The 27,821-nt window shown below is 40.7% G+C and overlaps 2 protein-coding genes and 1 long non-coding RNA gene across 7 annotated transcripts in view; 2 read left to right on the forward strand and 1 right to left on the reverse strand.

Annotated features, from left to right (window-relative positions):
- The window catches only part of DHTKD1 (dehydrogenase E1 and transketolase domain containing 1), a 24,026-nt gene extending 14,077 nt beyond the window's left edge, over positions 1-9,949 (forward strand). For 3 of the 4 annotated variants that reach the window (XM_086886471.1, XM_086886472.1, XM_086886470.1), the window contains exons 7-17: positions 924-1,122; positions 1,972-2,284; positions 3,358-3,442; positions 4,046-4,185; positions 4,564-4,714; positions 5,628-5,734; positions 6,022-6,186; positions 6,557-6,639; positions 8,213-8,382; positions 8,900-8,985; positions 9,426-9,949. In XM_086886471.1, the coding sequence (XP_086742597.1) occupies positions 924-1,122; positions 1,972-2,284; positions 3,358-3,442; positions 4,046-4,185; positions 4,564-4,714; positions 5,628-5,734; positions 6,022-6,186; positions 6,557-6,639; positions 8,213-8,382; positions 8,900-8,985; positions 9,426-9,527 (1,601 nt within the window). In that variant the 3' untranslated portion in view covers positions 9,528-9,949. Of the gene's footprint in view, positions 1-923; positions 1,123-1,971; positions 2,285-3,357; positions 3,443-4,045; positions 4,186-4,563; positions 4,715-5,627; positions 5,735-6,021; positions 6,187-6,556; positions 6,758-8,212; positions 8,383-8,899; positions 8,986-9,425 lie in introns of all 4 variants that reach the window. The other variant, XR_015286067.1, reaches the window with a different exon arrangement.
- On the reverse strand, positions 2,496-13,656 carry LOC147653405 (uncharacterized). The gene is made up of 2 exons (XR_015286069.1): positions 12,732-13,656; positions 2,496-10,155 (listed from the first exon to the last, which is right to left on the reverse strand). It is a non-coding gene; the product is annotated as an uncharacterized LOC147653405 (long non-coding RNA).
- SEC61A2 (SEC61 translocon subunit alpha 2) lies at positions 13,398-27,724 on the forward strand. Of its 2 annotated transcripts, XM_086886511.1 has the most exons (12): positions 13,398-13,747; positions 15,296-15,363; positions 19,113-19,178; positions 20,680-20,758; positions 22,347-22,478; positions 22,620-22,729; positions 23,345-23,498; positions 24,394-24,554; positions 25,535-25,732; positions 25,945-26,136; positions 26,278-26,354; positions 26,645-27,724. In XM_086886511.1, exons 1-12 carry the CDS (start codon positions 13,741-13,743, stop codon positions 26,829-26,831), a joined length of 1,431 nt encoding a protein of 476 aa, XP_086742637.1. In that variant the 5' UTR covers positions 13,398-13,740; the 3' UTR covers positions 26,832-27,724. The 2 variants fall into 2 exon arrangements, with proteins under 2 accessions (XP_086742637.1, XP_086742638.1); XM_086886512.1 differs by lacking the exons at positions 13,398-13,747; positions 15,296-15,363 and adding an exon at positions 18,131-18,277.
- Positions 27,725-27,821: the final 97 nt, after the last annotated feature.

The raw sequence follows: 27,821 nt of genomic DNA on the forward strand, positions 1-27,821 counted from the left end.
TGGAGCTCAAGACCTTTCTATGCCTGACCTAGAAGCTTTGTTTTGGACTGATCTTTCTTAGTGGTAAACAGATGTATTATCAGTAAGATCAGAGACATAGTAGCTAGTTATCTTGTATATGTCTCCAGTAAGTAAAAATATACTTATGTATGCTTTTGACCTGACATCAGGTGTTTGTCTTATGGTTTCATCAAACCAAACAAGTAGATTCATTAAATCTGATAAGGTAGATAGCATATGTTAATACTGTTTTCCCTGGGCTGGTTTTGTATTATGGATTGTTTTTATTTGGGTTTGGCTTTTTGCCTTAGTTTTCCTTTCTTCTTACCTGTCATTGAGAAGGGACTGCTTTAGTATTTTGCTAGGGAGGGAAAATTGACATGAGCCAGGAATGGCAGAAGTATCTTAGTTTCCCAGAATTTGGACAGATAAAATACAAGAGGAGCACTGTTACTTGCACCCAAATTGTCATAGAGGAGATGTATTTCTCGTTATTCCGTTATTTCTCCATAATAATGGAGAAAGTTGCTTTTGGTCTGTATGAATTCATAGTAGTGATAGCTTAGGATAAGAAGGAAATAAAACTCAATTTCTGTTTGAAAGAGAAGCAATCAAGTAGTTCTCTCCCAGTTCCTGTACACTACCAGATTAATATCATGCAGGAACTGTGTATAAAATGTCCTCTGGGAACAAAGTACTTATAACGAAGTTGTGCTCAAACTAACAAATGAGTTGGGCTACATGTTCTCTCAGGCAAGATTTCTCTCCTTACCCCAGCTCTCATCACAAAGAATATATTTTTAAAATTTGTTATTGTTATAATTACTTATGGGCTGTCTGTAGTTTCAGCAGAGCAGGTGTGTGTCTGCTTTCTTTGGAAGGGGTTGGGTGTGATTGCTGTTGTGTTTCGAATCCCTGGGCAGGTAAAATTATTGGATGTGCAGTTATCCATGTGAACGGGGATGATCCTGAGGAAGTTGTCCGTGCCACACGACTGGCTGTGGAGTACCAGCGCCAGTTCCGCAGGGATGTCATTGTGGACTTGCTGTGCTACAGGCAGTGGGGCCACAATGAGCTTGATGAGCCCTTCTTCACCAACCCCAGCATGTACAAAATCATCAGGTAAGGGTTACAGCACGAAAATATGTCTGCACCACCTCAAGTCTTGCTGCTGCAATAGAAGTCTCTGTGTGAAGTACTTTGATGTATCCACAGGTCTTTGTGTAAGGTGCAGCTACACTGCCCTTAGCTACAGTGTGATACGATAATATCTTACTGATAATAAGATGTTAATGAGCAGTCATTACTGTTGGCTCTTGAATGTGTGGCTTGGTGCTTTTTGGAGAGAAATCTTGGACATAGCTCTTAGATTTCAAATCTGTGACTGCTGGTTATCAGAAGGCAAAGCTGCCTTCTGTGTGCCAAGGGGAAGCATGCATGATGTGGGAGAAAGGGCAAGAAGCCAGCATGATGTTTGTCTTGTCTTTGCCTGGTCCTGCTACTTCCAGTGGGGGCCCATCTTTATCAGCATTTAAATGCATTTAGATTCCATCCTTATCGCTGAAGGAAAACACACAAAAATTCACCTGCCAGTCAATTCTGTTATTTTAGGTGAAGTGTTTATGGAATGGTTGCCTTGATTCTCTCCAGTGTGGAAATCCTACTGTGAATTTCTCTGAAGAAAATATGCATGGTAGCACAGAGGGTTTTTTTTTTTTACCTATAACTGCCAACTATATCAGTTTTTATTTTACTTGTTTAATAAAGGACTATAAAACATATCTTTAAGAGAACTGTTATCTTTCTGAAATGCCAGGAAAGTGAACTTCATGCAAATAAGTATAATGCACCAGGACACCATTTATATGAGTTTTCCATGGTACCTGACTGTAGTAAGGTGGTATGCCCTTGTTCTCCTGTGACACTGTTTTTAGACTTAATATCTATGTGGTTTGATTTCCTCCCTGGCAGATCCCGTAAGAGTATCCCAGACACATACGCAGAACATCTCATGGCTGCTGGGCTCATGACTGAGGCTGAAGTGTCTGAGATAAAGACCACATACTATTCTAGGCTGAATGATCACCTTGCCAACATGACATCGTACAGCCCACCTCCTACCAACCTGCAGGCTCACTGGAAAGGCTTCGTGGAGCCTTCTGCCAGAATCACCACCTGGGACACGGGGATGCCTGTGCCTCTCCTGCAGTTCATTGGAGTCAAGTCTGTGGAGGTGCCAGAAGAACTCCAGATGCACAGCCATCTCCTGAAGACCTATGCACAGGTGAGTGGAGCATCATGATACTTCTGATCCCATGGCTCAAAGGTACAACCTGTTATAGGAAAAAGTCTAAACAAAGCAGGGTTACCAGTTAGAGAATAGCATGGTATTCTCTAGGAAAAACAGCTCACTCTGTTTCAAGGCTGAGATGATGTCATTTGTCCTCCGGTTTAGAAGAAAGGCTTCTTCCCCCAGGTCTAACCATGTACTTTAGTTTGTTATTTCAACCATATTTATTGCAATGAAGAAAAAAACTTACAGAAAATAGTTTGTTGCTCTTACAAATAGAAAGAAACTATTATGATAACTTACTAACATTTATATAGTTGGTAATTAGAAGAAGTACTTTGTAAAGGAATGACTCAGGAACCTGGCAGTAGTGTACGCAGTTTCTAAAGCCAGCAGTGAGTGTTTTATGACTTACTTATATAAACACTAGACAACACATGGCCTACTTTGACAGTCAGGGTTTGATAGCTCACAAGTTGGTTTTTGGTTTGGCTAGGTTTGGGGTTTGTGAATGTTTCCCTTTGATGGATGATGAGTGTGTGCAGGTGTCCCCTTGGCAGCCAGAGAGAGGCTGTGAGTTGAGTATTTCAGAATACATCAGTATGTTTTTGTCTGCCCAGCCCAAGGCAAGAACTCCACAGCTCAGTCTGATCATTTGTCTGCAGTTCTGCAGGCCATAACAGGGAAGAATTCTGGAGACTGAAATACTTACACCTGGTATCCTTCATCACTGCTAACCAGACAGACCAGAAGTGTGTCAAGACTACACTCTGTGCTGTGCTAAGATTTTTAATATTTTCAGACTAGGATTAATTAATCAGTCCACAGTTTGTTGACTTGGAGGTGAACACATGGATCACCTGTGGTTCTGTGGTCCTCAGGCAACCTTCTTCAGGATGTGCTGAAATAAGACCCTGTATTCTAAACCAGCCTAAGATGGCTGCAGGAATATATTTCTCTCCATAGTGTGTTTTTTTCCTAGCTTCTATTATTAGTCTGTGCCACCAAAAGAGCTACAGATGGAGAAAGACAAAATAGTATTTTTTTCTTGTTCTTTATTTGCTTAGTCAAGAGTTCAAAAAATGGAGGAAGGAAAAAAGCTGGACTGGGCAACAGCTGAAACTTTAGCATTTGGTTCTCTGCTGAGCCAAGGTAAGAGGCAACTAGAAAGCAGACAGTAAAATATTTTTGCTTTAATGTCAATAAAGGATAACATTAGATTTCTTAGGTGTTTCTAAGTAAAAAAATTGTCAAATTTATGCATCATAACAATTTGCATGGTCTAAGAGAAGGTAAATATGAATCCTATGTGTCACTAATACTTGTAGACTGAGTCTTAAATATCTTCAAAGAACTGTAGTTCCCTCTCACTCCCCAAAAACATTTGTGTATAGAGCTGAGCACATGAGCAGTACAGCTGACATCAGTGAGGCTCCCAAGTACTTTGCATGCTTTATGCTAATATTTCTTCTCCCTCCTCTCTAGCCTGAATTCAAATCTCCATTTACATATGATACAGAATGCACATTTTTTTGCAGTTTGCTTCAGTAAATTGAACCATTTTACCCAAAATAATGTCAGAGCATCTGTGTGCTTCAGAGTTGGAGCTGTTGCTGGTTAAGAATTGCATCTCAGATTTGATGTTGCTGATGAGGGGAAATCCAAAAAGAGATATAACAAGAGATAGAATTATTTCCTGCATGTTCTCTTTTTACATAACTTGCTGATCTGGTGTTGTGTTTATTGCTTGCCAAGGGTTTAATATCAGACTAAGTGGACAAGATGTTGGCAGAGGAACCTTTAGCCAACGACACGCAATGCTGGTTTGCCAAGAGACAGATGATACCTACATTCCTCTGAATCACATGTCCCCAGACCAGAAGGGTTTCCTAGAGGTAGGTTCTATGGTCCACAAGTCCACATTCTTCAAATCGTGAAACAATTTGCATTTTTTTGAAGCTGCTGAGACGTATGTAGACATAATGTATATTCTGGCAAACCCCAGATAAAGGGATATAAAAACTCTCAGGGCATCCCTATTCTTTGTTGTTACAAATTACAACTTTAACATGGAGGTTTGCTTGTGCTTGAAAGATCAAGTATTATTATTTTCCCCTCACTGCCTTAATTCAAAAGCAAAAAATCAGTTAAAATCAGCCTATCAATTGCCTTTAGGAGTGTGTGTTCCCAGCACTGATTGCCTGGTTCCAACTCTTCTTACCCTTGGTTGTTTCCTTCCTCATCCACCCCTCCCAACAATTTCCTTTTGTTAGGTGAGTAATAGTCCTTTGTCTGAAGAAGCTGTGCTTGGTTTTGAATATGGAATGAGTATTGAGAGCCCTAAGCTACTGCCAATTTGGGAAGCTCAATTTGGAGACTTCTTTAATGGAGCCCAGATAATATTTGACACTTTCATCTCTGGAGGTGAGTGTACAATAAACTAATACATTTAAGAATTAATCATTTGTATTATGCACATTTTTAGAAAATCCTTCCTCTTTCAAGTAAAAGGGCAACATGTTGTGCAGAGGATTCTGTTTTCTCAAGGAGTCCTATGAGCTTGCCTGTGAGGTCCTGACTTCTGCACAGCTTTTCTCAGAAGACAGTATATCTAAAATGAAAGACTCCTTGGCAGAGTACAGTCATTACAAAAGAACGATTAATTATACTAATGGCCTTTCTCCCCCCACATGCATTTTACTGTGTGTAAACTGTATGGTTGATAGCTTTATAGGCTGTACCTTTTCTTCGTGAAGCATCTGAAAAATTCCTTAAACAATAGAGAAGGAAAATAGTGATTTATTTAAAAAACACAAACAAAAAGCCCCACAACAACACCTTCCGAAGTTTGACTCTAACATGTTTTCTAAGTGCTGAGATATAAAACCTCTGTAGTCAAAGATGGAAATTCAGAGGCCCTCTTATCACACCCAAACTTTGGATTTGACTGTAATCTCTTGTATAGTGCATGAACTTTGGCAGAGCTCAGGGGAACAAGCACTGCTGTTAGCCAGGGCTGGCTTACAGGATGCTGCTAGGATCACACCTGCAGAGGTGAAGTTTTAAAATTTCATTGTGTCATGTGCTCCATGTGGAGACTTAAGTCTTCTGGGACCCCAGAACTACCTGATGATTTCAGAAACTTCACATCACCTTACATGCATTTTCACTGTAATGAACCTCAGTGCAAAATTCCAGCAGCATATTTCAGGCTTGTATTTAATGATGTGGAAATTGGCTATTCTTTTTCCTGAGTTGTTTGTGCAAAGTAATGTATCCTGTGGCTTTATGTTCTGTGGCAATCATCCTTTCCTTCCTCCTCATTCTATGTTTTTAGGTGAGGCTAAATGGCTTCTGCAGAGTGGGATAGTAATTCTTCTTCCCCATGGCTATGATGGCGCAGGCCCTGAGCACTCATCCTGCCGGATGGAACGATTCTTACAGGTACCCACCACACCCCTCAGGGTCACACATCCCCAGCACAGCACTGGCAGTCAGTGCTCTGGGAGCTGTGCTGCAGTGTGCTCCAAGAAGGCTCCAAGAAATTCAGACACAATCTTACCAGTTAAATGCTAAACCCGTTTCTTCGCTCAAGTTGTTCCCCTTTTGAATTTGGGTATTTACTAAGCTGTTCCTGTACAGGTCAGTGTGCCTTGTGTGCCTGGATTCTTTCTTGCATATTGGTCTCACTGCTTGCTTTTGACAAGGTACACTATGTTTCCCCTGTACAGATGTGTGACAGCTCAGAAGAGGGAGTTGATGGTGACCAGGTCAACATGTCGGTTGTGCATCCCACTACCCCAGCACAGTATTTCCATTTACTCCGGCGGCAAATGGTCCGAAACTTCAGGAAACCTCTCATTGTTGCTTCTCCCAAAGTGTTACTCAGGCTCCCAGTAAGCTGAAAAATATCCTTCTTCCTTCTTTTTTTTCTCTTTATCCTCTTTTGTGTTCTCTTCCCCTCTTTCTTCCTCTGTGTTCTCTGATTGCTGTTTTTGGGTCAAATCAGTGGAATTTTGCCTGTTTGGGATCAAACAGGTTGAAGATTAAAGCTGGGTGGAGGTGAGCTAGAAGTAGGGTTCATTCTTGGCCTGATAGTGTTCTTGGGAAATTTATCATTCCAGTTTTCACTGGGAATAGGAATATGAGGGAGAGGGAAGACTGTGTATTTTGTGCTTACCAAAACCCTCTCTCAGTGTTCTTTCTGACTCTGGTCTGAGGGAAAAACAGCAAGATTTGGTAACTTCCAGCTCTTCCCCCATGTAGGCTGCTGTATCAAGTTTTGAAGAAATGGCCCCAGGGACAACATTCAAGCCTGTCATTGGTGACTCCTCAGTAGATCCTAAAAGGTAGCTCTGCTTTCTTAGAAGAGAAGCTCAAAAGAGATGTCCTGTCCCTTTCTCCTACCCAACAGCTCAAATTTGAGGTGACATGACAGAGGCAACTTTGAGGGGAAAATGTTTTATGGTGAGCGACTGGTTAGTTTTACTTCCTCTCCTTTTCCTCTGGTAATTGTTAGTAGTTACCACATCTGTCTGTAAAACAGTGGAGTGTTTAGGCTGTCACCCCTTGGCCTCACAGGGAGTTTGTGACTGTAGTTACTAACCTGATGGATCCTATTCTGCACCATGTCCATTAGCTGACAGTCACTGGAGCAGCTGTGATATGAATCATAGAATCATAGATTTGTTTAGATTGGAAAAGACCCTTAAGATCATCAAGTTCAATCTTAGCCCAGCACTGCCAAGTCCACCACTAAACTGTGTCCCAAGTGTCACATCTGGACATTTAAATACCTCCAGGATGGTGAGTCCACAACTGCCCTGGGAGGCCTGTTCAAGTGCTTGACCCTTTCAGTGAAGAAATTTTTCCTAACATACAATCTAAATCCCCTCTGATGCAACTTGAAGTTGTTTCCTCGTGTCCTATTGTCTGTTACCTGAGAGATGAAAAGGCTACAACCTGTCAGGAAGTTGTAGAGCATGAAAAGGCACCTCCTGAGCTTCATTTTCCCCAGGCTGAGGCCTCCAAGCTCCCTCAGCTGCTTCTCACAGTACTTTGCTCCAGACCCTTCACCAGCTCCATTCCCTTCTCTGGATAGGCTCCAGCACCTCAGTCTTTCTTGTCATGGTGGCCCAAAACTGAATCCAGAGCTCTGGATCCAGAATTCTGAATCCAGAATTTTTGTTCTATGGCTGGAATGCCTGAGCTGATGAGGTGGGGCAATAACAGAGTGTGTGTGTACATCTCTCTCCTTTCAGGTATTACAGTGAATCCTGTTCACAACAACCAATTCAGCCTTAATTTTTTCCCCTTATCTGCTCCTTGCCCCTGAAGTACCCAAGTCTGAGCCTCCTTCCTCTTCACTTCCTGACCCCCAATCAAAAGGCTGGAAGTACCTTAGCATCTTGGGGTTTTTGAGTGGGATGGTGAAGCACAAAGGGTATAGTTTATCTTGTTGCTTTTTCCAGTAAGATGAGGCAGACAAGACCTCTGTGATTGCACAAGGGTGTAATCACACCAGCAGGCTGTTCTGCTTTGGCAGGGCAGAGAATTGTCCTCTGGAGGGACTGCTCTCCCTCTGGTTTATTTTCTACAGAGAGTGCAGAGAGTACTAGCTTTGACTAGCTGTTTAATTTTTAATAGTCAAAGCTAAGAGAGCTCAATCCCGTTGTATGGTAACTTTCCCAGAATTGCTGAAGAAACAGGACCTCTAGCATACTGTGCCCAAAGGTTAGTTTGCCAACTGTTGGAGGGAGTGGGAGGGATGGGAAGGCAGAGAAAAGATGGTCTAGGGAAGCAATTCAGCTTTATGAAGTTGTCTTTGAAGTTTGACTGGTTTTTTTGGTTGGAAATGTGAAGCTGTTCTGCATCAAGTTTCTGTAAAACACTAAACTTGGAAACATTCTTACTTTTTTTTAGTGTCACCCAAGTGGTGCTGTGTTCTGGGAAGCATTACTACGCTCTGGTGAAGCAAAGAGAAACACTGGGAGAGAAGCAGCACAGCACAGCTATTCTGAGACTTGAAGAGCTCTGTCCTTTCCCCCTAGAAGCTCTACAGCAAGAGTTGAGCAAATACATCCATGCAAAAGGTCAGCCAGGCTTCTACCTTTGTGTTTCCAGGCTCTTTGAAATACTGAACTAAATCTGTTTTCTACCTTTTAAGATGAAGAGCTGTAGTGGATTTTTCCTCTTTCTTCTCCCCCTCATAGATACAAGTGTTTCTGGAGTGGGATGTTTCAGGAATGTTTATTGTGTTAAAAGAACTTTTTTCTCTTCTATTGTTAGCTTGCAAGAAGCAGCACTGAAAACCAGAGAAAACCATTTGAGATATTTTTTGTATTGGTCTTTGCAGTCCAGTTCTTTTAGTAGCTTTTGAAAACAGCAGTAGAAAAGCAGAATATACACACAGTATACCCTAATGGTGGACATACTTTGGGTTTGAATTCAGTTCTGACCTGCAAGGGAATTGAGTCTGGCATGCCTTCATTTCAGAGGTAGTGCCAAGACAAAAAAACTAGAGGTGCTACAAAAACAAAAACATAATTTTCTTTCTCTGCTGGAAAGATAAAGATGTATGTTTGTTATGTACCCTTATCCTTCCTTTAGTCTTCATCTGGAGTCAGGAAGAACCACAGAACATGGGTCCATGGTCCTTTGTGTCTCCACGGTTTGAAAAGCAGCTGGGGCTTAAGGTAAGATGGGTGTTTTAGTCTTTAAAATGAAGTTTGAAGTTCTCCTTGAATGCGAAATTCCATGGTGCTTACAACAAAAAAACTAATCCTGATGCCTAAACTAAATGTGGGTTCTAATTTTAGCTACTCCTCTTTATAGCATCACTGGTTAAGAGCAGGACTGAGGCTTTTTTTTACATGGTGTTCAGTCAAGGTAGACAGGATAATGAAAGATTTCAAGTAGGGGGAGTAGGAGGAGAATGCAAAGGTGCCATTTGCTGTGTCAGACCATGCAGTGTAACGCCCTTGGAGCCGTGGTCTTTGGGAGATGGGGGATAACTTCCTGCATTACTTCCAGCTGGGACTGCCCAGTTATCTGACAGCAGATATCACTGTGGCATCATGACCTCGAGATGTGATTCTGTCTTGCATGAATTATTTCTCCACAATTCAACTTTCAGCTCCGTCTTGTGAGCAGACCTCCTCTACCAGCCCCAGCAGTTGGCATTGGAACCCTCCACAACAAGCAACAGGAAGATGTTCTGACCCACACATTTATCTAAGTTTTCAATGGATGGACTTCTCCTGATGTCAGTCATATTTAGTGCCTCCTCCTGTGAAGAACAAAAGCCAGATCCTTAAAACTCTTAGTTCTCGAAAATGGAAAAAAAAAAAAGAAAAGAAGGTGGAATAAGTTTGGTAATGATGAAGAAATTATTTTCATGTTAGGGAATACCTAACAATGAGAAGTGCCTGTTACTCCTGATACTTCTTGTTGTCTTATACAATTTTCTACAAAATATCTTTATAAAGTTAAAAATCCAGTCCAGAGGATAGATTGGTGAGGTGGTGTGGAATACCTTGTATCTTGCTGCATATTTGCACTTGACAGTTTCCTGGGATGGTGTGTATGTGGAAACATTAGTACTGCTTGATCAAATAAATGCTTCCCCGTGCCTGGGAATGAGCCATTTCTATAGCAGAATGTTGTGGATTATCTCTTTTTTCTTTCCTTGAGGGCCAGGAATGCAATCTCTTGTGGCTGCTGGGGCTCTTCTCAGTGCATGAGTTGTTAAAGCAGGATTCCCCTTTGGGAGACCATGCAGGATGGCTCCTGAAGCTTCAGGCACCACTGTTTTTCTCCCCCAGAGGGTGAGAAATCCCAAGGGATGGTTTCAGCACAGCTGTCATCTGGAGAAAGGAAAGAAATCAGTCTTTATTGGGAAACAAAGGATAAAGGACCAAAACATTAAGTGGGAGAATAATGAAGCCAAATGGAAGACAGGCATCCCAGGCTGACCTCAGTGTTGACTGCCCCACAGCAGCATTCTGCCATCACAGGATTCTCCCAGCATTTTTCCTTTAGTGGTTTCCGGGTGAAACCTGAGGGTGGCACCTCTCTGCTTTTCTCATTTACCTGTGCAAGCAATGCTTGAGTTATCTAAACTCACTGTGAGCCAGAGATATTTCTGAAAAGAAACCAGTGGGGTTTAACCAGATGCAGCACTTGCAGATAGAAAGTCATGGTAGTTGAGAAAAAGCAGATCATAGGCAGGGCATGCACTGGGGAGACAGCTCCCAAAATAATCTTTGCAGCCTGCTTTAATATTTCATCCTAGTTAATTCACATATTCATTCATTCATTAGCTCCATATGACCCAGAAGTTACCTCTGTAACCTCTGTTCTGTGATGTTTCACATCACTGCTTCAGTACATCCATCACAGCAACATGAAATCATGTTTCTCCCACTTTGCTCTAGCAAACTGCAAAACCTCCTGCACATCCTGAACAGTTTTATCTAATCAAGGCATATTCTGCTTTAAATTTCTGCTGATAAGTAGAAAAATGAGGCTGAAGTGTAACATTGCTTTGGCTGCAGCTGTAGCCAAGGAAGTTGTAGAGTGCAATCACCAGCCTTGACTGCACACTGATGATTACATAAACCCACAGTTTTCCCACTGTGACAGTGCACACAAGGAAAGAACAGACCCCGTGTTTTGAGTTTCACGTGGCCCAAACCCATCCTTGTTACACACCATTCCCAGAAAGGCTGTGCAAGTCTGGTTATCCAACCAAATAAAGGATGCTCAAGTGTTCCAACCCTGCTTGATCCTCCTGGTGGGAGACAAAGCTATTTCTGTAGTGCTGCTTGCCACAATGCCCCCAGCCCCACTAGTGTGCCATGGAGCTCCCCAGGGATCCTGGGGTAGGAAGGCAGAGCTTGAGCACAGCTTTCCTCAGTCAGCTGATACAGACTGCCTACAGAACACTGCTCTTGTGTGAGGGATAACAGCTCCCAGGAGCAAGGCAAAGCACTTGCTGACTGAAGGGTTAACACTATTTCTCTCAGCAACTTTGGATGCACAGAAGGCTGTTTTCCATCTGTGCGCCTTGCTCTTCTCTGCACGCCGGCTGGAACATCCCTGCACAGTGCTGGATTGCTTTTGCTTTGGGCTAAAGAGAAGCAGAAATTAGAACCATAGAATATCCTGAGTTGGAAGGGACCCCCAAGGATTGAGTCCAGCTCCTGGCCCTGCACAGGACAGCCCAAGAGTCACACCATGTGCTTGAGATGCTACACAGGTTGAGTGAGTGGGTACCAGAGCAGGTCCCAGTCCTTGGACAGGAAATTCTGCTGGTCATTAACACAAGGAGAAGTGAGCCTTTATGTGCTTTTAGATAGCAAGGAGCTAACTAGAAAGAGAGTTACAGCATTTGTGCATAGTGGCGTGTCAGGATTTTCAGAGAGAAGTGCAAGACCAGAAGGAAAAAAAGTAAAGGCATTGAAGGAACGAGCTGTTAGGTTGAGCAGTTTATTAAAGGCAGCAAAAGCTCTCAGAAAGAAAACACACCAGGAAAACAAACATATTAAAACAAGTATTTTAGTAAGTGATGTTAGTTTAGATTTAAAAAATACTGTGATTTAAATAGATAATAATAGATTAGATTTAAAAAATAAAGTTCTGAACAAAGTAGTGTTTTGAATAAACAAAGAAAACAATACTGCATTTTTAGTTTTTTGCTTTTGTTACTGAAGAAGGTGACATAGAAACATTTGTTCAGCACACCTGAAGTGGTGCACCTGTGTCAGTATGGACTGAAGAAACCTACTGGACCTTTCATCAATCCCCAAAATAGTGGCCAGTGGCTTAGAGACCAGAGGGTTTGCTAACAAAACCTGTAATTTAATGAACTCCTCAGAAAAGTATGGCTAAAAATCTGAAGAAAGGGTGATTATTATAAACTTCCTGAAGCTTAGCTACTAACCCAGCTATTATTTGGAGATTATGATCTACAAGTACACTGCCAGGCCCATTAATTATGGGTATTTGTCAGACTTTAAAAGAACTTTAAAAGGTGAAAATAATTGTTATGGGGTTGCTCATTAGTATTTGTTAAATTATGAGTTTATAAAACTGGAAGAAAAAACTTTTCTAAGCTATTTCAGATAAGGGAAGCTATTGAACAAAGTTGTTTAGGTATTGTAGCAAGGTCTTGGCTAAGAGGATTTCTTAGGGAATGCAAAGTGCAATCCAAAATATAGATTGAAAGTTTTGGAAGAGCCCTAATGCTTCACACATTTCACATTCTCTTTTGGTATCTTAGCCTAATACAGGAAGAATTCAAGCATGTGTATCAGATCAGTTATTCAGAAATAATAAGTACTATTTTTAATTTTCATATCTAAATCTTGCAGTAAATGCTGATGATCCTATTTTTATAGACCACTCGCTGTTGTAACTGAGAGCTCTGTAAGTGTAATACCTGTTTTGGTGATTGTGGGATGATATTGGAATAGGTTTTCAGGTTCACTTCAGAGAATCACCGAATCACAAAATCAATTAGGTTGGAAAAGACGTCCAAAACAGTTGAGTCCAACTTATGGCTGATCAGCACCTTGTCAACCAGACCATGGCACTGAGTGCCACACACAGGTTTCATTAATCACCCACAGGGACAGTGACTCCACCACCTCCCTGGGCAGTCCGTTCCAATGTCGAATCACCCTTTCTGTGAAGAAATTCCTACCGACGTCCAATTTAAACCTCCCCTGGTGCACCTTGAGGCCATGTCATCCTGTTGCTGGTTCGCCAGGAGCAGAGCCCGACCCCCACCTGGCTACACCCTCCTGTCAGGGAGCTCTAGAGAGTGATAGCGTCAGCCCGAGTCTCCTTTTCTCCAGGATGAACAATCCCAACTCCCTCAGATGATCCCCATGGGACTTGTGCTTCAGACCCTTTCCCAGCTCTCTTGCCCTTCTCTGGACACGCTCCAATGTCCCAATGTCTTTTAGCCCCTTGAAATTAACACATCCGTCTGTCAGTACGAGTGGATTGGGCTGTTAACAAAATACTTCGGTACCAAACCGTGCTTTTCACTTGGCACCGCTGTGCCAGCAACATCACGGAAACGCCGGGGCCCCCGCGGCCGGGGTGAGTGAGGGGCGGGCAGTTTCCCGCGCTCGGGCGGGGCTGAGGTGTGGCGGTGAGGGCCGTGCCCGCCCCTCGCGCCGCGCGGAGCACTCCGGGAGCGCGGTCCTTCGCCGCGCCGGCTGCCCGCCCTCAGCCTGATTCCGCCGCGGTGGCCACCGCTGCCTGCCGATCCCGCCGCTTCGGCTCCCCTCGCCTGGGGAAGGGCGCGGGGGGCGCTCCGTGAGGGCGGTACCGCCGTGTCCCCCCGGGCGGGGAGGGACGGCCCGTCCGCAGCGCGCGTCACGTGACAGCGGCGACAGCGACGGTGACAGCGCTGGGACCGCGGCCGGGCCGCCACCGCCATGGGCAGTGAGTGCGGACACAGCCGGGAGGGAGCGGGCCGGGACCCGGGGTGGAGGACAGTGGCCCCGGGCAGCGCGGGGAGGACGTGGCCGGTGGCCCGTGACTGGTGATGAAGCTCCGGGTGCCGCCGCAGGCAGGGCCGGAGGTGCCGAGCAGCCGCTCCCCGCACAGCGTCGGTGCTGCCGGGCACGGCGTGAGGCCGGGTACTGCTTCGTGGTGGGATGTCTTGTTCCACTCCAGCCCCACTTCGGATATATACACACACTATATACTCTATAAAAACGTATGTAGCATATATACCCTATCTACTCACGCATATGTGTGTATTAGTGTCTAAAGGGCGGGTGTCAAGAGGATGGACCAGGCTCTTGCTCACTGATGCCACCCAATAGAACAAGAGGCAGCGGGCAGAAACTGATGCCCAGGATCTTCCACCTGAACATGAGGAAGATCTTCAGTCCTGTGCAGTGACTGAGCACTGGAACAGATTGTCCAGGGAGGCTGTGGAGTCTCCCTCACTGGAGATATTCCAGAACTGTCTGGACACAGCCCTGTGCCATGTGCTGTGGGATGGCCCTGCTAGAGCAGGGAGGTCGGAGCAGATGAGCCACTGTGGACCCTTCCAGCCTGACCCATTTCATGATGCTCAGATGTCTTGTTCATGGCGGAGGTGTGCCAGCCTCTGTGGAGTGAGGTGCACCTTCCAACGAGCTGTGTGAGGGCTTGGGATAAATAGAGGAGACATATATCACATTAGCGTGTAAGTGTAACATGGTACTGCAACCAAAGTGTTACTTACAGTGTAATAAATGCGTTCTGCCCTGTAATAAACACATTCTCTTTGAAAATGAACCAATGGTGGTTTTTTATGCCTGTCCCAGTGTCAGGGCCGGGAATAATGTTCAAGTTTTGGAGGGCAAATTCCCCACCAAGCACATACACTTTGATTTTTCTTTTTTTTTTTTTTTTTCTAAATCGATTTCATTTTTTCCCCCAGAAAAAGAGCTCAAACTGTTGAATTTTTCTGTGTTTTAAAGGGGAAACTGAGAAGAGAGATGTATTAAAAGCTAAAAATAAAATCCCCTGAAGTTCCAATTAGAATAAGTGTTCCACTTATTTAAATTACAATTTCTAAACATATTTTAGCAATTGAATTATTTTTTCAGCTAAATACTGTAGTAAACACAAGATTCTAATCTCTGCATGGATACCTTTTGGTGTCAGTATCATTCTGTGTTTAACTAGCACAGACTGATACTAGGTCATTTATTTTTAGATGGAATACAATTCAGTTCACTTCTGGTGATACATACAGCACCACTTCTCTAAAATTATTCCAGCTGTGGAAAAAAGAATGGGCCAAATCTGGTTAGAACAAGAATTAGAACAATTCTATTTTACATTTTTGCCTTGTTTTCAGCTGTTTTAAGAAGAGGGTATTAGTTTTCAGACAGCTTTGGAAGCTAAATAAAGTTCTGTGAAGTTTTATAAATACATAAATGTTTGTTAATATATTTTTCTGTCTTCTTTTGTTTGTTTGTTTTTCTGGAACAGTAAAATTTTTAGAAGTTATTAAGCCATTCTGTGCAGTGTTACCTGAAATCCAGAAACCGGAAAGAAAAGTGAGTACCACATTATGTTCTTATTTTTATTAGTTCACAGAGGAGGAAATATTGTGATATTCTAGTCCAGACCCCAATATAGATACATACAGTGGGCCCCAAAGTAGAACATACTCTTTGGAGCAGGGGAAACCCATGTCAAGGTAAAACATTACTGTGATGATGAATTCTGAGCACCCTTCTGGTAAGTTGTTCCCTTTGGAAGTTATGCTAACTGATTTTTTAAAAAAAATCTCAATTCTAGACTAAGTTTATTTAGTTTCAGCTCTGTACTAGGACAGAGTCTTCAAGCTTTGTTTTCCTGTGGATCCCACTGTTGGCTTTGAGCTGGCTTGTGTATTACTTGGAAAAGGATTGTTCTGTAGATCAGGAAACACAGATTTAATTCTCTCCTTCCCACAAAGTATTTCTTACACCCATAGCTGTGTTTGACCTTGGTGAAGAGGGACAGTGATCTGTGGTACAGTTCAGGTAATTGCCCCATTCAGCTTCTGGATGTGACATTTCTCTTTGATATGAAATCAATGAACTCTCTTCATTTACAGCTGATCTCTCTAGTCCTCTAGCCCTTGGAACTCCTCCCATATCTTGGGTTTTTCTAGATTAAAAATAGGTAATTTCTACCAATCAGAAAGAGACCTGCCTCACCCAAAAAAAAACCCCAACCAAGCATCATTTTTGCTTTCAAAACTCAAGCAAGCACATATTGCCCATGTGACAATCTAATTAGAGTAACAAATTGACTTGTCATGACAATTGTCATGACTTCCATGAAAATTCCTTAAGAGCTAAATGTTGGTTTTTATATTCTTAAAAGCAAAAGCTTAACTGGGAACCTGACACCATCTCAGAGAATTCTCTTTGGTTAATGAGAGGTTCCCAAAGGTTAGGACTAGATGCAGACGTGTTTGTGCCAGTGACTGTAGCTGAGCCTGCCAAATTGAATGGAGAAGATACAGTAAAAGATTATGATTATGACCCTCTGGAACTGATTTTTTAAAAAGACTGGATTTACCCCCTGGCTCTGTGCTCCATCTAGTTGTTTCCAGCATCTTTCAGCTTTAGGACAGGTTTCTAAACAAGTCATTTAGGTCAGAAAAAGGTGTTTTCAGAGCAGGAATTTCCAGAGCCAGACCCCCATGCTAAGGCTTGGATGCACCAGGTTTGGTTGGCAGGTGCCCATCTTCGTTTTTGCAGTGGGGAGCCTTAGTGCAATTTTTTTGTGCTAATTTATGACACATCTCTGATCAGTTGGTTACAGCCATCCCATTTTTGTCTTGTGACATGAGTGAGAAGGCTGACACAAACCTACAGATACTGATGTTTCTGTAAAGCTCACTGGCAGATGTTATTTGCCAGAGAGGAAGAGGGGCTTCATCTGTCCTTGTTGTCCATCAGCTGGTGAAGGATGCCAGAGAGGTGCCAAGATTCCTGTCCTGTCTATTTGGGTCACTTTGTCTTTACTGCTATTTAGGTCGCTGTCTAGACAATGGCTGGCAGTTGCCAGCTTGGTACAAATTTAAAGTGAAAATGTAATTGGGAACATCTTTCCTAGGCTGAAGAGCCCTTTGACCATTTGCAGCCATGTTCCTTGCTTCTGTGTAGTTTATCAAGTGATGTGTAACTGTGTGTAACATGTGACTCTAATTCTCTGTAATTTATCGATTTCTTGAAAGCTGTCACAGGCAGATATGACCAGTAATGGTTTTAGTGGATTGGTTTAAGGCCAGGACAAGAAATTCAGATAACCAAATAGAAAAAGATATTAATTTTCATTAAACATGTATTGGTTGTTAAATGAAGATGATGTTTTGATTCAGTTGGGCTCTCACTGAATCATTTTGCCATTCTTGTTGATGAAGAAAGTGGTTTCCCTAGAGAGTGGAAACTCTCTAGGGAGTGTTGCTTTTGTGTTTTGGACAACAAAAGTGATTGCTACTTTTGTAGTTAGTATAATGGGCTCATATTTCTCTCATGCACAGATTTGTTAAGTAGAACACACTGTTCAGAGCACCAAGATGATAATGCTCAAGTCCCTTCATTTTCACATGATTTAAGAAAAATGTCAAAGGAAGAAAATGTCCAATTGAATCACATCAGATGGTGAAATTTACTGTGTCTGTGCTCGTTAGCATTTGCGGCTGGAAAATTTGGGACCATTCTGTATTTTGCCATTCCTGGCATATGGATTTGGATGACTCCTTTTTCTTTTTTGTCATCTTGACTTGTAGAGACTGTTGTCCTTGTGAATAACTGTGATTCGGGTGATACAGAATTCCTCTAATGCTCATATTCACCACAGTTACAGAGCAGTTTTACCAATTCACCAATGCCTCTGAAATCAAGTTTAACTGTGAGGCTGTGGAGATAATTTGGTTAAGCATTTTTGGTTTTAGAAGTCTGTGCTTAAAATCTGAAATTTGGAGTTCAGACTTGGTAAAGTGGGTCAGCACTGCATAGTCTAAGACTATTGTTTGGATTTATTTGCTGTTGTCACTATTTTTCTTTTTATAACTGAGCTGTAAGTAATTTTAGCATCTGTCCTCAAAATTTTAAGATTTAGGCAGTAGCAGGAAATAAATTAAATTACCTGGATTATTTTGCTTCTAAGTGCATGGTTTCACTTACAATGATGTAGACTATATTCTGGGTTTTCTTTTGCTTGAGGACCTGTGCTGCTGCTGCACTGGTTTGTAGTTTCTCATTTGTGGGTGTTCAGTACGTATTAAACCAGGGACTAATCCTTTTTCTTGTTACTTCTCCACAGGCAGATTCAGTGGTTGGAGGCAGAGAGCTCCAACCATTTCTGCTGTATCTCTCTTATGTGTTAGTTCATGTCATGTTTTAGTAGCTGCTCTACACTTGTCTGCAGTGAACACACTTAACCCTCAGGTTTACAGTCCCGGGAGGAGAGGTGGGAACTTGAACATAACCCTGCTCTCTCTGCTCTCTTCAAGTGCATTTCTTTCTGTCTCATGCTTTGAGTAATCCTCTGGCTCAAACTTAAATCTTGTGATTCTTCTCTTCTTGCACCTGGCACTAATTAGAGGCACCTCAAATGTTGTGCCTTTGATATTCTGTTCAATCAATTAATGACTAGTGATCATTGGTCTGACATTCTTTTTAAAGTAACACATAACCTACATCAATAAAAATATTTTGGAGGAAAACAAAGAATATTTAAAAATAATTTGGTGGTGTATGTCCGTGAACGTAATGATGAATTTAAATCTTCCTTAAACTCCCATTGAAGAACTTAATTCTAAATATTTTTAATTGCTGTCGAAAACTCATGGTTTTTCTGGTTTTAATCACGTGTCTTCAGAACAGTTCAATCCCTCTAAAAATTTTATAGTGTTTTAGTTTAATAACTTCCAGGCTTACAAATCTTCTCTTGAAGCCTAGAGCACTAAATACTGAAGATAAGTTTTTTGCATTAATCTTTCATGTTTGCTCTGGTAAGTCCATGATTTTAGCCATGCTGTTGCTCGTCTGTAAATACCCACTGTATTAGAATACTGTAGATAAAACATATTCTAGTGACTGAATGTCTGCCAATCCCACATAAGTTACCTTTTTTGTCTCTCTCTAAAATCATATTAAAAATAAATTCCAGTGAGGAGTGATGCTTTATGGTTTGGTATCTTTGCATTAAATTCTGAATAATAACAGCATTTAGTACTGTTGTGAGAGTGCAGTGGAAGTTCTGCATACAGTGAGCATGTTCATGTCTCCACTCTGTTCTGTAGATCCAGTTCAGAGAGAAGGTACTATGGACTGCCATCACACTCTTCATTTTCTTAGTGTGCTGCCAGGTAGGTATCGATGTTGTCTGTGGTCAGAAAATGTGTGTTTTGTACATAAAAAGTACCCTGAAAGCATGAGACATTCTTGTTTCATGTGGGCCTGCCAGTTTCAGTTTTTCTTTTTGTATTAAAGTATTTAAAGTTCAGTTCAAAAAACCTGGTTCTCTGAAATAGTCTTTAGTGTTGATCATAGATGTGTTTAGAAACTAATGTTTTATATTTAGTCAGAAATGCATAACTTTTTTTCTTGTTACAAAGGCCTTATCAAATGATGATAGTGGCTGCAGGGTAAACAGCTAAGGTAATTATTTATTGAGCAGCATAAACAAACCGAGCAATTCAATGCATTGTTTACCCTTTGTTCATAGCTACATTTAAATTTTAGCACTCACAAGTGTGAAAACTAAATCAAAGTTTAGAAAAGTCTTTTAAAAAAAGACTTTTTACCAAATTCCTCTTCAACAAGCTGATGGATTGTAAAGATTGCAGGAAAATGTTTTTGTGAAGTGTTTAAGTTGACATTCAGAACTTGTTTTTTGTGAATATCCTGGTAAAGTTGTTAGCTAAAACCCTTCCAAAATGCCTGTCTTTGTAAACATTTATGTGATCTTTATTACTCATAGTTGTAGGCGTTCCTAGAACCTGTGCTTGGCTTGTAAACAGTGGAGATTTTTGGTTTTTTTTTCTTTAAAGAATACTTGGATACTGAAGAAAATATGAATCCATGTATTACTTGATATACATTTTTTAGAATTAATAGACCTCTTGGAAGATTCAAAATTAACTGTACATTTCAGAATCAAGGTTTTTAGCTTATGTTTATTAATGCAGCCATTCCAGACTGCAGAACTGTTGTTTAGTAGTTTTTGATTTCTGCTCTGAAGGACTGTTTAAAGGCTAAAACCCAGCTCTTGTACTTAACCTGTTTTTTGGAAGGAGGAAGTGGGACTGTTACTGGAGCTAGAAGAACATACAGTTTATCTGTTTACTGGCAGCTGGATGTATGCATAATTAGAATTTTGCATCTATATATATGTCTATATATATGAGAGATTATAGTAGTTGAATAAGGAAAACAGATGGTGCAGACTAGAGTTTCCAGAAATTGATCTCTAAGATTGCCTGGATTCCTAATCTACTGTTTTGGTGATTAGGAAGAGTTTTAAAGAGCTCAAAATCCCTCAATATTGACATATAGAATATTGTAAGTTTTGTATAAATGTGTCTGGTATTGACAGTTCCATGTGGGATATTTCAAAACATATTTCTGTCTCTAGAATTTAAATATTTTAACTTCTTCTTTATAGGGTTTTCTGCTTTTTCCTATGTAAGGGTCTTAGTTTAGTCCTTTGAATTATGCCTCAGTTGGAGAATTAAAAAAGATGCTGTCAATACTTCTAGTTTAATTAAAAATTAAACAGTGTAACAGTTGTATCATTATATGTTATGATTTTGTATTAGTGCATGATAATTGTGTGTATCTGTTTAATGCTGTTGTGCACTTTGGCAGATCCCTTTGTTTGGAATCATGTCATCAGATTCTGCAGACCCCTTCTATTGGATGCGAGTCATTCTTGCATCAAACAGAGGTTGGTACTCACTCCTTTCTCTGTTTTCTATCAGGATAAACAGACCAAGAGAAAAATAGTTGGTTGTTAAATTGCACACCACCCAGATGTCAGGTTGCAACAATTTGTAAAGTTCTTAACACAGATGGAATTAAAATTGGTACTTAAGCAGTGCTTCATGTTAAGAATGGGATTTCTTTGAGGTGCAGATGAGATTAATATTGATTCACAAGTTTTGTGATGATTCCATTCAGGATTTTAGAGCAGTCTCTTTCTAACTAATATATGGGACATGGAATCTTCTGACTTTCCAGATAGGAACTACACTAATGTGTAGTATGAGGGTGTTGATTAGGAAATGCCTCACCTGTGCACGTCAGTTATACTTCATAATAGTTTGGCTGTGTTATGGGTGAGTAATTTTCTAGGTTGGAAATCTAAAGGCAGAGATGATTAGGCATAAACTTTGGCAAAACCAAGCTAACATATTTTAGAAGAGTAAAGTGGAACACGACCAAATGTGTAAGATTCAAACTAACTCTAGAAGTCTGAAACTTAAGATGGGTGACCAGTCATGCCTGACTCTAAATGAGGACACTGATCTCATCTGTAGCTTGGAAAATTGGCTGGAAGTAAGAAAATCACTGGAACCCTCTAATATGAAGGTACTGCTTAGTTAGGAACAGGAAATTTTGTTACACCAGTGAAGATAGTAAGGTAAAGAAGTTTTCTAGCAGTGTATGATACTAAATATGCTGTCCACTACCCAAACAGAATGGTAACATTGGCCAAGAAAAGGCTAGAGAGACTGAAAGCAATAAAAAGCAGGAGTGGCAAAGTGACTTTTCACTTAAGTCCACCGACTAGAAGTCATTGGAGGATGTGAGATGAATGCTAAAATTTTTGACATCCTAATTTTCTGGCTGCTTGGAGGAATAGGGATTTCCATGATAGACGATGTAATATTTAACATGGAGACTCCAGGATACAAGTATGAAAGAACCAAATTATAATGATTACTTTAATTACTTTAAAGGGAAACCTCTTTGAATTGTATGTGTTTGGGAGTTGGTATCACACAGTGACACAGTGCCAGTGAGTTGGCAGAGTTAAGAACAGCTTTGTTTTAATAATAACTAATTTAATCCTAAACTCTCAACTATAGCCAGTGATTCCAAGGGCAGTGTTCTCAGAAACTGGATCTGCAGTATATTTTTGTGGTCTGCAAAATTAAACTTTTGGAAAATGTGACATTGAAGCTCTGACAGAATTAACAACCAGGGACAAGATGCTGTCCAGGGAAAGGTTCTTTAAGGATATACCAAAAAAGCAGAGCCTCAGTGTGCATTTGCCTTCAGTGTTAGCATGGTTCCACAAAAATATTTGTAATTAAAAGGTATGTGGGTTTTCCATGCTGTCTTCAAAATGACAGGTTTTAATACAGCAGCTTTTTCTGAGGGCAAAATTGTTTTTCTTTTGTCATACCTACACAGGAAGATATATATTGGAAGCATTATTAGAAATATTCATTATAGGTCAGGAACCTTAGATCTAATGCTTTAGGAGAGTTGCTTGAATGGCAATTGTTTTAATTTTTCTTCTTTCCTAGGTACTTTGATGGAATTGGGTATCTCACCCATTGTGACATCAGGTTTGATCATGCAGCTGCTGGCAGGAGCAAAGATCATTGAAGTTGGTGATACTCCAAAAGACAGAGCCTTGTTCAATGGAGCTCAGAAATGTAAGCACTGTTCCAATTAAAATTACTGAGTGTGTTTTTATTCTTGGGAAAGCAGCCTGCCTAAAGGGATACTAGATGTGAGATTTCTTTGGTAGGTGATTTCAAATTTTTTTAAAGGACTTGCTTTCTCTCTTGTTTTAGTATTTGGGATGATTATTACCATTGGGCAAGCCATTGTGTATGTTATGACTGGAATGTATGGAGATCCTGCTGAAATGGGTGCTGGAATTTGTCTTCTTATTATAATTCAGGTTTGTAAAGAGCTATTTTGTGTGTAACTGAGACTGGTTTGAGACAATATAGCTGGAAGGAAAAATCTGTGTCTGGATGACTTCAATTTATTTATTTTTAATGCTGTTATTTGTTTCATTATTTGTATCTGTCTAGATATAAGAAATTCTAAATATTCCATAAAGGAGGAGGATACTGGGATAGTTAATATCACAAGTATTTCAGGTAGGAGTGGTGCATAATTGAAAGTACAGGAATTGGTGGACTTTGGAAATGTTGGCTGCTCTTCAGTGCTGTGGAGGAATTCTCAATAAATGGCACAGCTGCAGCTTTGAGACATTCTCCTGCAGAACAAAACAATAAATGCACATACTTAAACATCTTTTTTAGAAAAAAAGTTATTACTGAGTAATTTGTTTGCTGTGTCTGCCTTGAAAATGGCACAGACCTCATTGCCAGATGAGATGTGCAGGCCTTGGTATGTGAGAGATCAGAAACACTGCATGAATGACATGTAGAGGAAAGACTTAATGGTCATTCTTCAACATGATGAAAATACTGAAGCAGGGAATTAAAACACAACTCTTGACTTGATTTATTCTTGTTTCTGCTCAGTTTTGTTTCTTTTCTCACAGCTGTTTGTAGCTGGTTTGATTGTGTTGCTGCTAGATGAGTTGCTACAGAAAGGTTATGGATTGGGGTCTGGTATTTCCCTGTTTATTGCTACCAATATCTGTGAAACAATTGTCTGGAAAGCTTTCAGTCCCACTACCATCAACACTGGCAGAGGTATGTGTGCTGTTACAGTCAGTCACAACATGTTTCAGTGGGTGTATACTGCACATAAACTATCAGATGTTTATTGGATGGCATTTAAAAAAAGAGTTCTAATGTGTGGTGATTGGCTCCTAAAGTCAATTGTCCAATTAACGTTGAAGATGAAAATGTCTGACTTACATGGAGATTAATACAAGTTTTCCTTTGCTGATTTGAAGTGCAGCAGTTAAAATGGGACTTCAGGTCCCTTGAATGAAAATTTTTGCATTTCCAAACTGAGATCATCTTGTTTTAGCATCACTTAGTCCATGGAAGTAGAGAAGATAGGAAATGCTGTACATTCAGGGGTGTGTTTTGTGATCCAGCTGTTGTTTGTGGATATAGGATGCTTTTGGAGTTGATGTCTCTGAATTACTGGTTGTTCTGAGACCCCTGGAATAGCACCTTAAGATACAGCATCAATAAATTAACTCATTTACTACTTTCATTTGAGATCCTGAGCCATGCTTTTAGTTTGCTTTCGTTTGAATTTAATTCTTAGTAGTTCTGTTGCATTTTTATTGCTGTTTTCCTAAAAGCTATTTTTCACCTTGTTTATTACTTCTTCCTTCTGAACATCCTCCTCCCAGAAAAGAAAGGAAGAGAGTATTCTTTCATGTGTGTGACTTTGATGTTTTTGTTGGCTTTTTTTTTGTTTTTCTAACCAGGAATAATGTTTTTTTAGATCATTCTACATTTCATAACCTAAAAAAGAGTCCTATGTTGTGACATATTTGTTATAACAGGATCCATGTCCTATCGTATCAGATTTTCTGTTTGTCATACATTTCCAAAAGAAAGATACTTCTTTTAAAAAATGTTTTTAATTTGGAGATTAACCTTTCTTCCATTTTCTTGCTTCATGCAGGAACAGAGTTTGAGGGTGCTGTGATTGCATTATTCCATCTCCTGGCCACACGAACTGACAAAGTCCGGGCTTTGCGGGAAGCTTTTTACCGACAGAATCTGCCCAATCTCATGAACCTGATTGCTACAGTGTTTGTGTTTGCTGTAGTCATCTATTTCCAGGTAAAAGTCCTCAGAGCAGCTCTGCAGAGGTAGAACTGCATGTGGACCCTGGATGCTGCAGTCATTGGGAAAAGATGAGAAGGTTTAAGCTAGAGTAGCTGAAATATCTTAGAGTAATGAACTCTTTTTATTCCAGTGTTGTTATTTCAGTAACTATTACCTCTGTGACAGTAAAGCCATAATTTTTTACAGCCTGGCCTTCTTGCAATCAGTGTGTAGACTCACATTCTGTGGAATGCCATACACTTGATGAGAATATTTTTAATGAAATGGATTCTGGTACTGCAGTGGTTGCATCACACCAATAATATTCTTAATATTCATCACTGACTGAAAAGATTACTTTTAGACAGAGTTGGAGAACTTTGCTTCTTTGGGATGTGTAGCTTATTGATTTTTCCCTAATTTTCTTGAAACAATTAGTGTTTCTTTTTAAATCTATGTATCTATTAAAATGGACACTAAAGGAGGATCCATACTGAGATTTTGGGGGTGGGGGAGACTAAAATGTGGTTTTGTAAACTTTTTTTTCAGTTATTAAATCTGAGTTTTGGGGGGAAAAACCCCCAAAACTACCAGATTTTCAAGTTCATTTGACTTTTCTTGGGTCGACTCAAAAGATCTTGCCCCAGAAAACTACACAAGAGCCTGCTGGTAACTGCCTTGTTCAGTTGGAAGCCATTACAGGCTTTTCTCAAGCCCTGATTTATAAAATGTATTTTACAGGAGTACCAGTTAGTAGATGAGAAACCATGTTTATGTGGAAAGAATGTAATACAACCAAGCAGTAATACTTTTAAATCCTTAAAAATCTGTATTCCAGACTGTAGCAGAAAGGCCTTTGGGCTTTATTATCTCAGATCTTGCAGTCCTTATTTATCTAGCAAGAGCTACATGGTAAGAAATAGCTTTGGGGCATACTGGGAATACCTTGTGTCTCAGAAGTGAACATTTGTGTGCATTTGTTTTGTTTCCCACAGGGATTCCGAGTGGATTTACCCATCAAGTCTGCGCGATACCGTGGGCAGTACAGCAGCTATCCCATCAAGCTGTTCTATACCTCCAACATTCCCATCATTCTGCAGTCTGCCTTAGTGTCAAACCTCTACGTCATTTCCCAGATGTTGTCTGTTCGTTTCAGTGGCAACTTCTTGGTGAACTTACTGGGACAGTGGGCAGTAAGTGTTTTATCACATTTTAGCTGCATAGAATTATTTGCATTTTTACTTCGATGTGAATCCTTGGTATTTAACCAACTGAAATACTTACTTTTTAACATTTGCATATAAAAGCTGTTTCAAACATCAAAGAGGAATTCCTCTATTAAAACAGTATAGGAATGTGGGAAGTATGTGAAAAATAATTTATTGCCTTTTTCTTCCCCTCTCAGGATGTCAGTGGAGGTGGCCCTGCTCGCTCTTACCCTGTTGGTGGCCTGTGCTACTACTTGTCCCCTCCAGAATCCATGGGTGCAATATTTGAGGATCCTGTCCATGTAATAGTTTATATAATATTTATGTTGGGATCCTGTGCATTCTTCTCCAAGACTTGGATTGAGGTGTCTGGCTCATCAGCAAAAGATGTAGGTGTTCTACCTTAAATCATTTTCAAACCAGTGGTTCTGGTTTAGAATTGACCAGCTATTGACTGATCAGTTTATCCCAATAAATATCAAGTGACTGTGAAACACTGCAGCAGTCTCATTAAATAATGTTTTTTGCAGGTTGCCAAGCAACTCAAAGAACAGCAAATGGTGATGAGAGGCCACAGGGATACATCAATGGTTCATGAGCTTAACAGGTAAGGAAATGCTGACTTCCAGCTGGATGGTGAAAAGTGCTGAGGAAGTGTCAACTAGAGCATAGACTGTTGGAAAAATCTGATACCTGTTTCCAATGCAAAAGGGAAGATTCTTCCCATTCAGCTGTTGCCTTTCTTAGTTGTGTAAAAGAAGTTAGAGATTAACCTGTACTGTCTTTACTTTTTTAAGTGACATAATGAGGGATTTTGAGTTGAATCTCTTCCATGTTTATAAAAGAAAGATACCTTGCTTATTACCTTTTGCTTTCCTGTTTTTTCCTTTCTTACAGATACATCCCTACAGCAGCTGCATTTGGTGGTTTGTGCATCGGTGCCCTTTCAGTACTGGCTGACTTTCTAGGAGCCATTGGCTCTGGCACTGGCATTCTGCTTGCAGTCACTATTATTTATCAGTATTTTGAAATATTTGTAAAAGAACAGGCTGAAGTTGGAGGAGTAGGTGCATTATTTTTCTAGATGTCCAAATATTTCATGGTTTTGAAAGGGAAAGTATTTTGACAACATGCATCATTTAGTCCAATAATGCTATTTTCTTTTTACTCGTTTTCAAGTGCTACGTGTCCCATTACTGTAATGGGCATTGAGCGATGCCTGTGTGCAGCATTAGTACCAGCTGCCTTAAGAATAAAGTTTACATTATCTTGTTTAAGTATTATCTAGTGTTGCCTGTAATGCTGGAAACAATTCATCTACCTTGCTGTTCAGACACTACAGTGAGATGATAAAATGTATCAGTTTGAGTGCAGTAAAGTCTTTGCACACAGCAGTAAAGTGTTAAATTAATTTCCCTGTCCCTAATAGAAGAAAAAGACACCTGAGTTCAGATGGCTAAATGCCAGTATTCCTGACAAAATTTATTTGTATCTGTATTTTACATTAATTTTTTATACTTTTTTAACTCACATTTCCCCACCACTGAACTCAACACTCCTTATTCCTTTGCTGTGCCTCCACCCAGTCACCTTTCACTGAGCTCTGAGGGTGGGAAGCAAACATTTTACGGGCGGCTGATACTCATCTCACCTGTGAACTGGTTCTGTGGTGGATCTGCTGTGGCCAGGGCAGTCGGGTTCGTGCCCCAGGCCTGCTGTGGGGCAGCCTGGCAGCCGCTGTCACGCTGGCAGGGCGGCCCAGCCCAGCAGTTCTGTTCAACCATGTACTTGTGAAAACTGTGCCACTGAAACTTCATGTCCACTTTGCTTTTGTGAGTGTAAAGAACGAGGCCTGGTTCCTAAAGCAGTTCATAGGAGGGAAAAGGGGGAACGGGGAGTTCCTGCTGAAAATTTGTCGCACTTTACAGCGGCGATGTAACAAACATAAGCGTTAGACAATAAACTTATTTAATTAAACTCTCTCCTGTGTCTTGTCTGTGCCAGATGTAATTCAAATTCAGTCTTTGGTAATTTCTACAATGCCTTGATAGGGAGATAGGTCTAGAAGGCTCAC

Source organism: Cyanistes caeruleus, chromosome 4 (assembly GCF_971803275.1).
Source record: "Cyanistes caeruleus chromosome 4, bCyaCae1.hap1.1, whole genome shotgun sequence".
Taxonomy (NCBI): Eukaryota; Metazoa; Chordata; class Aves; order Passeriformes; family Paridae; genus Cyanistes; species Cyanistes caeruleus.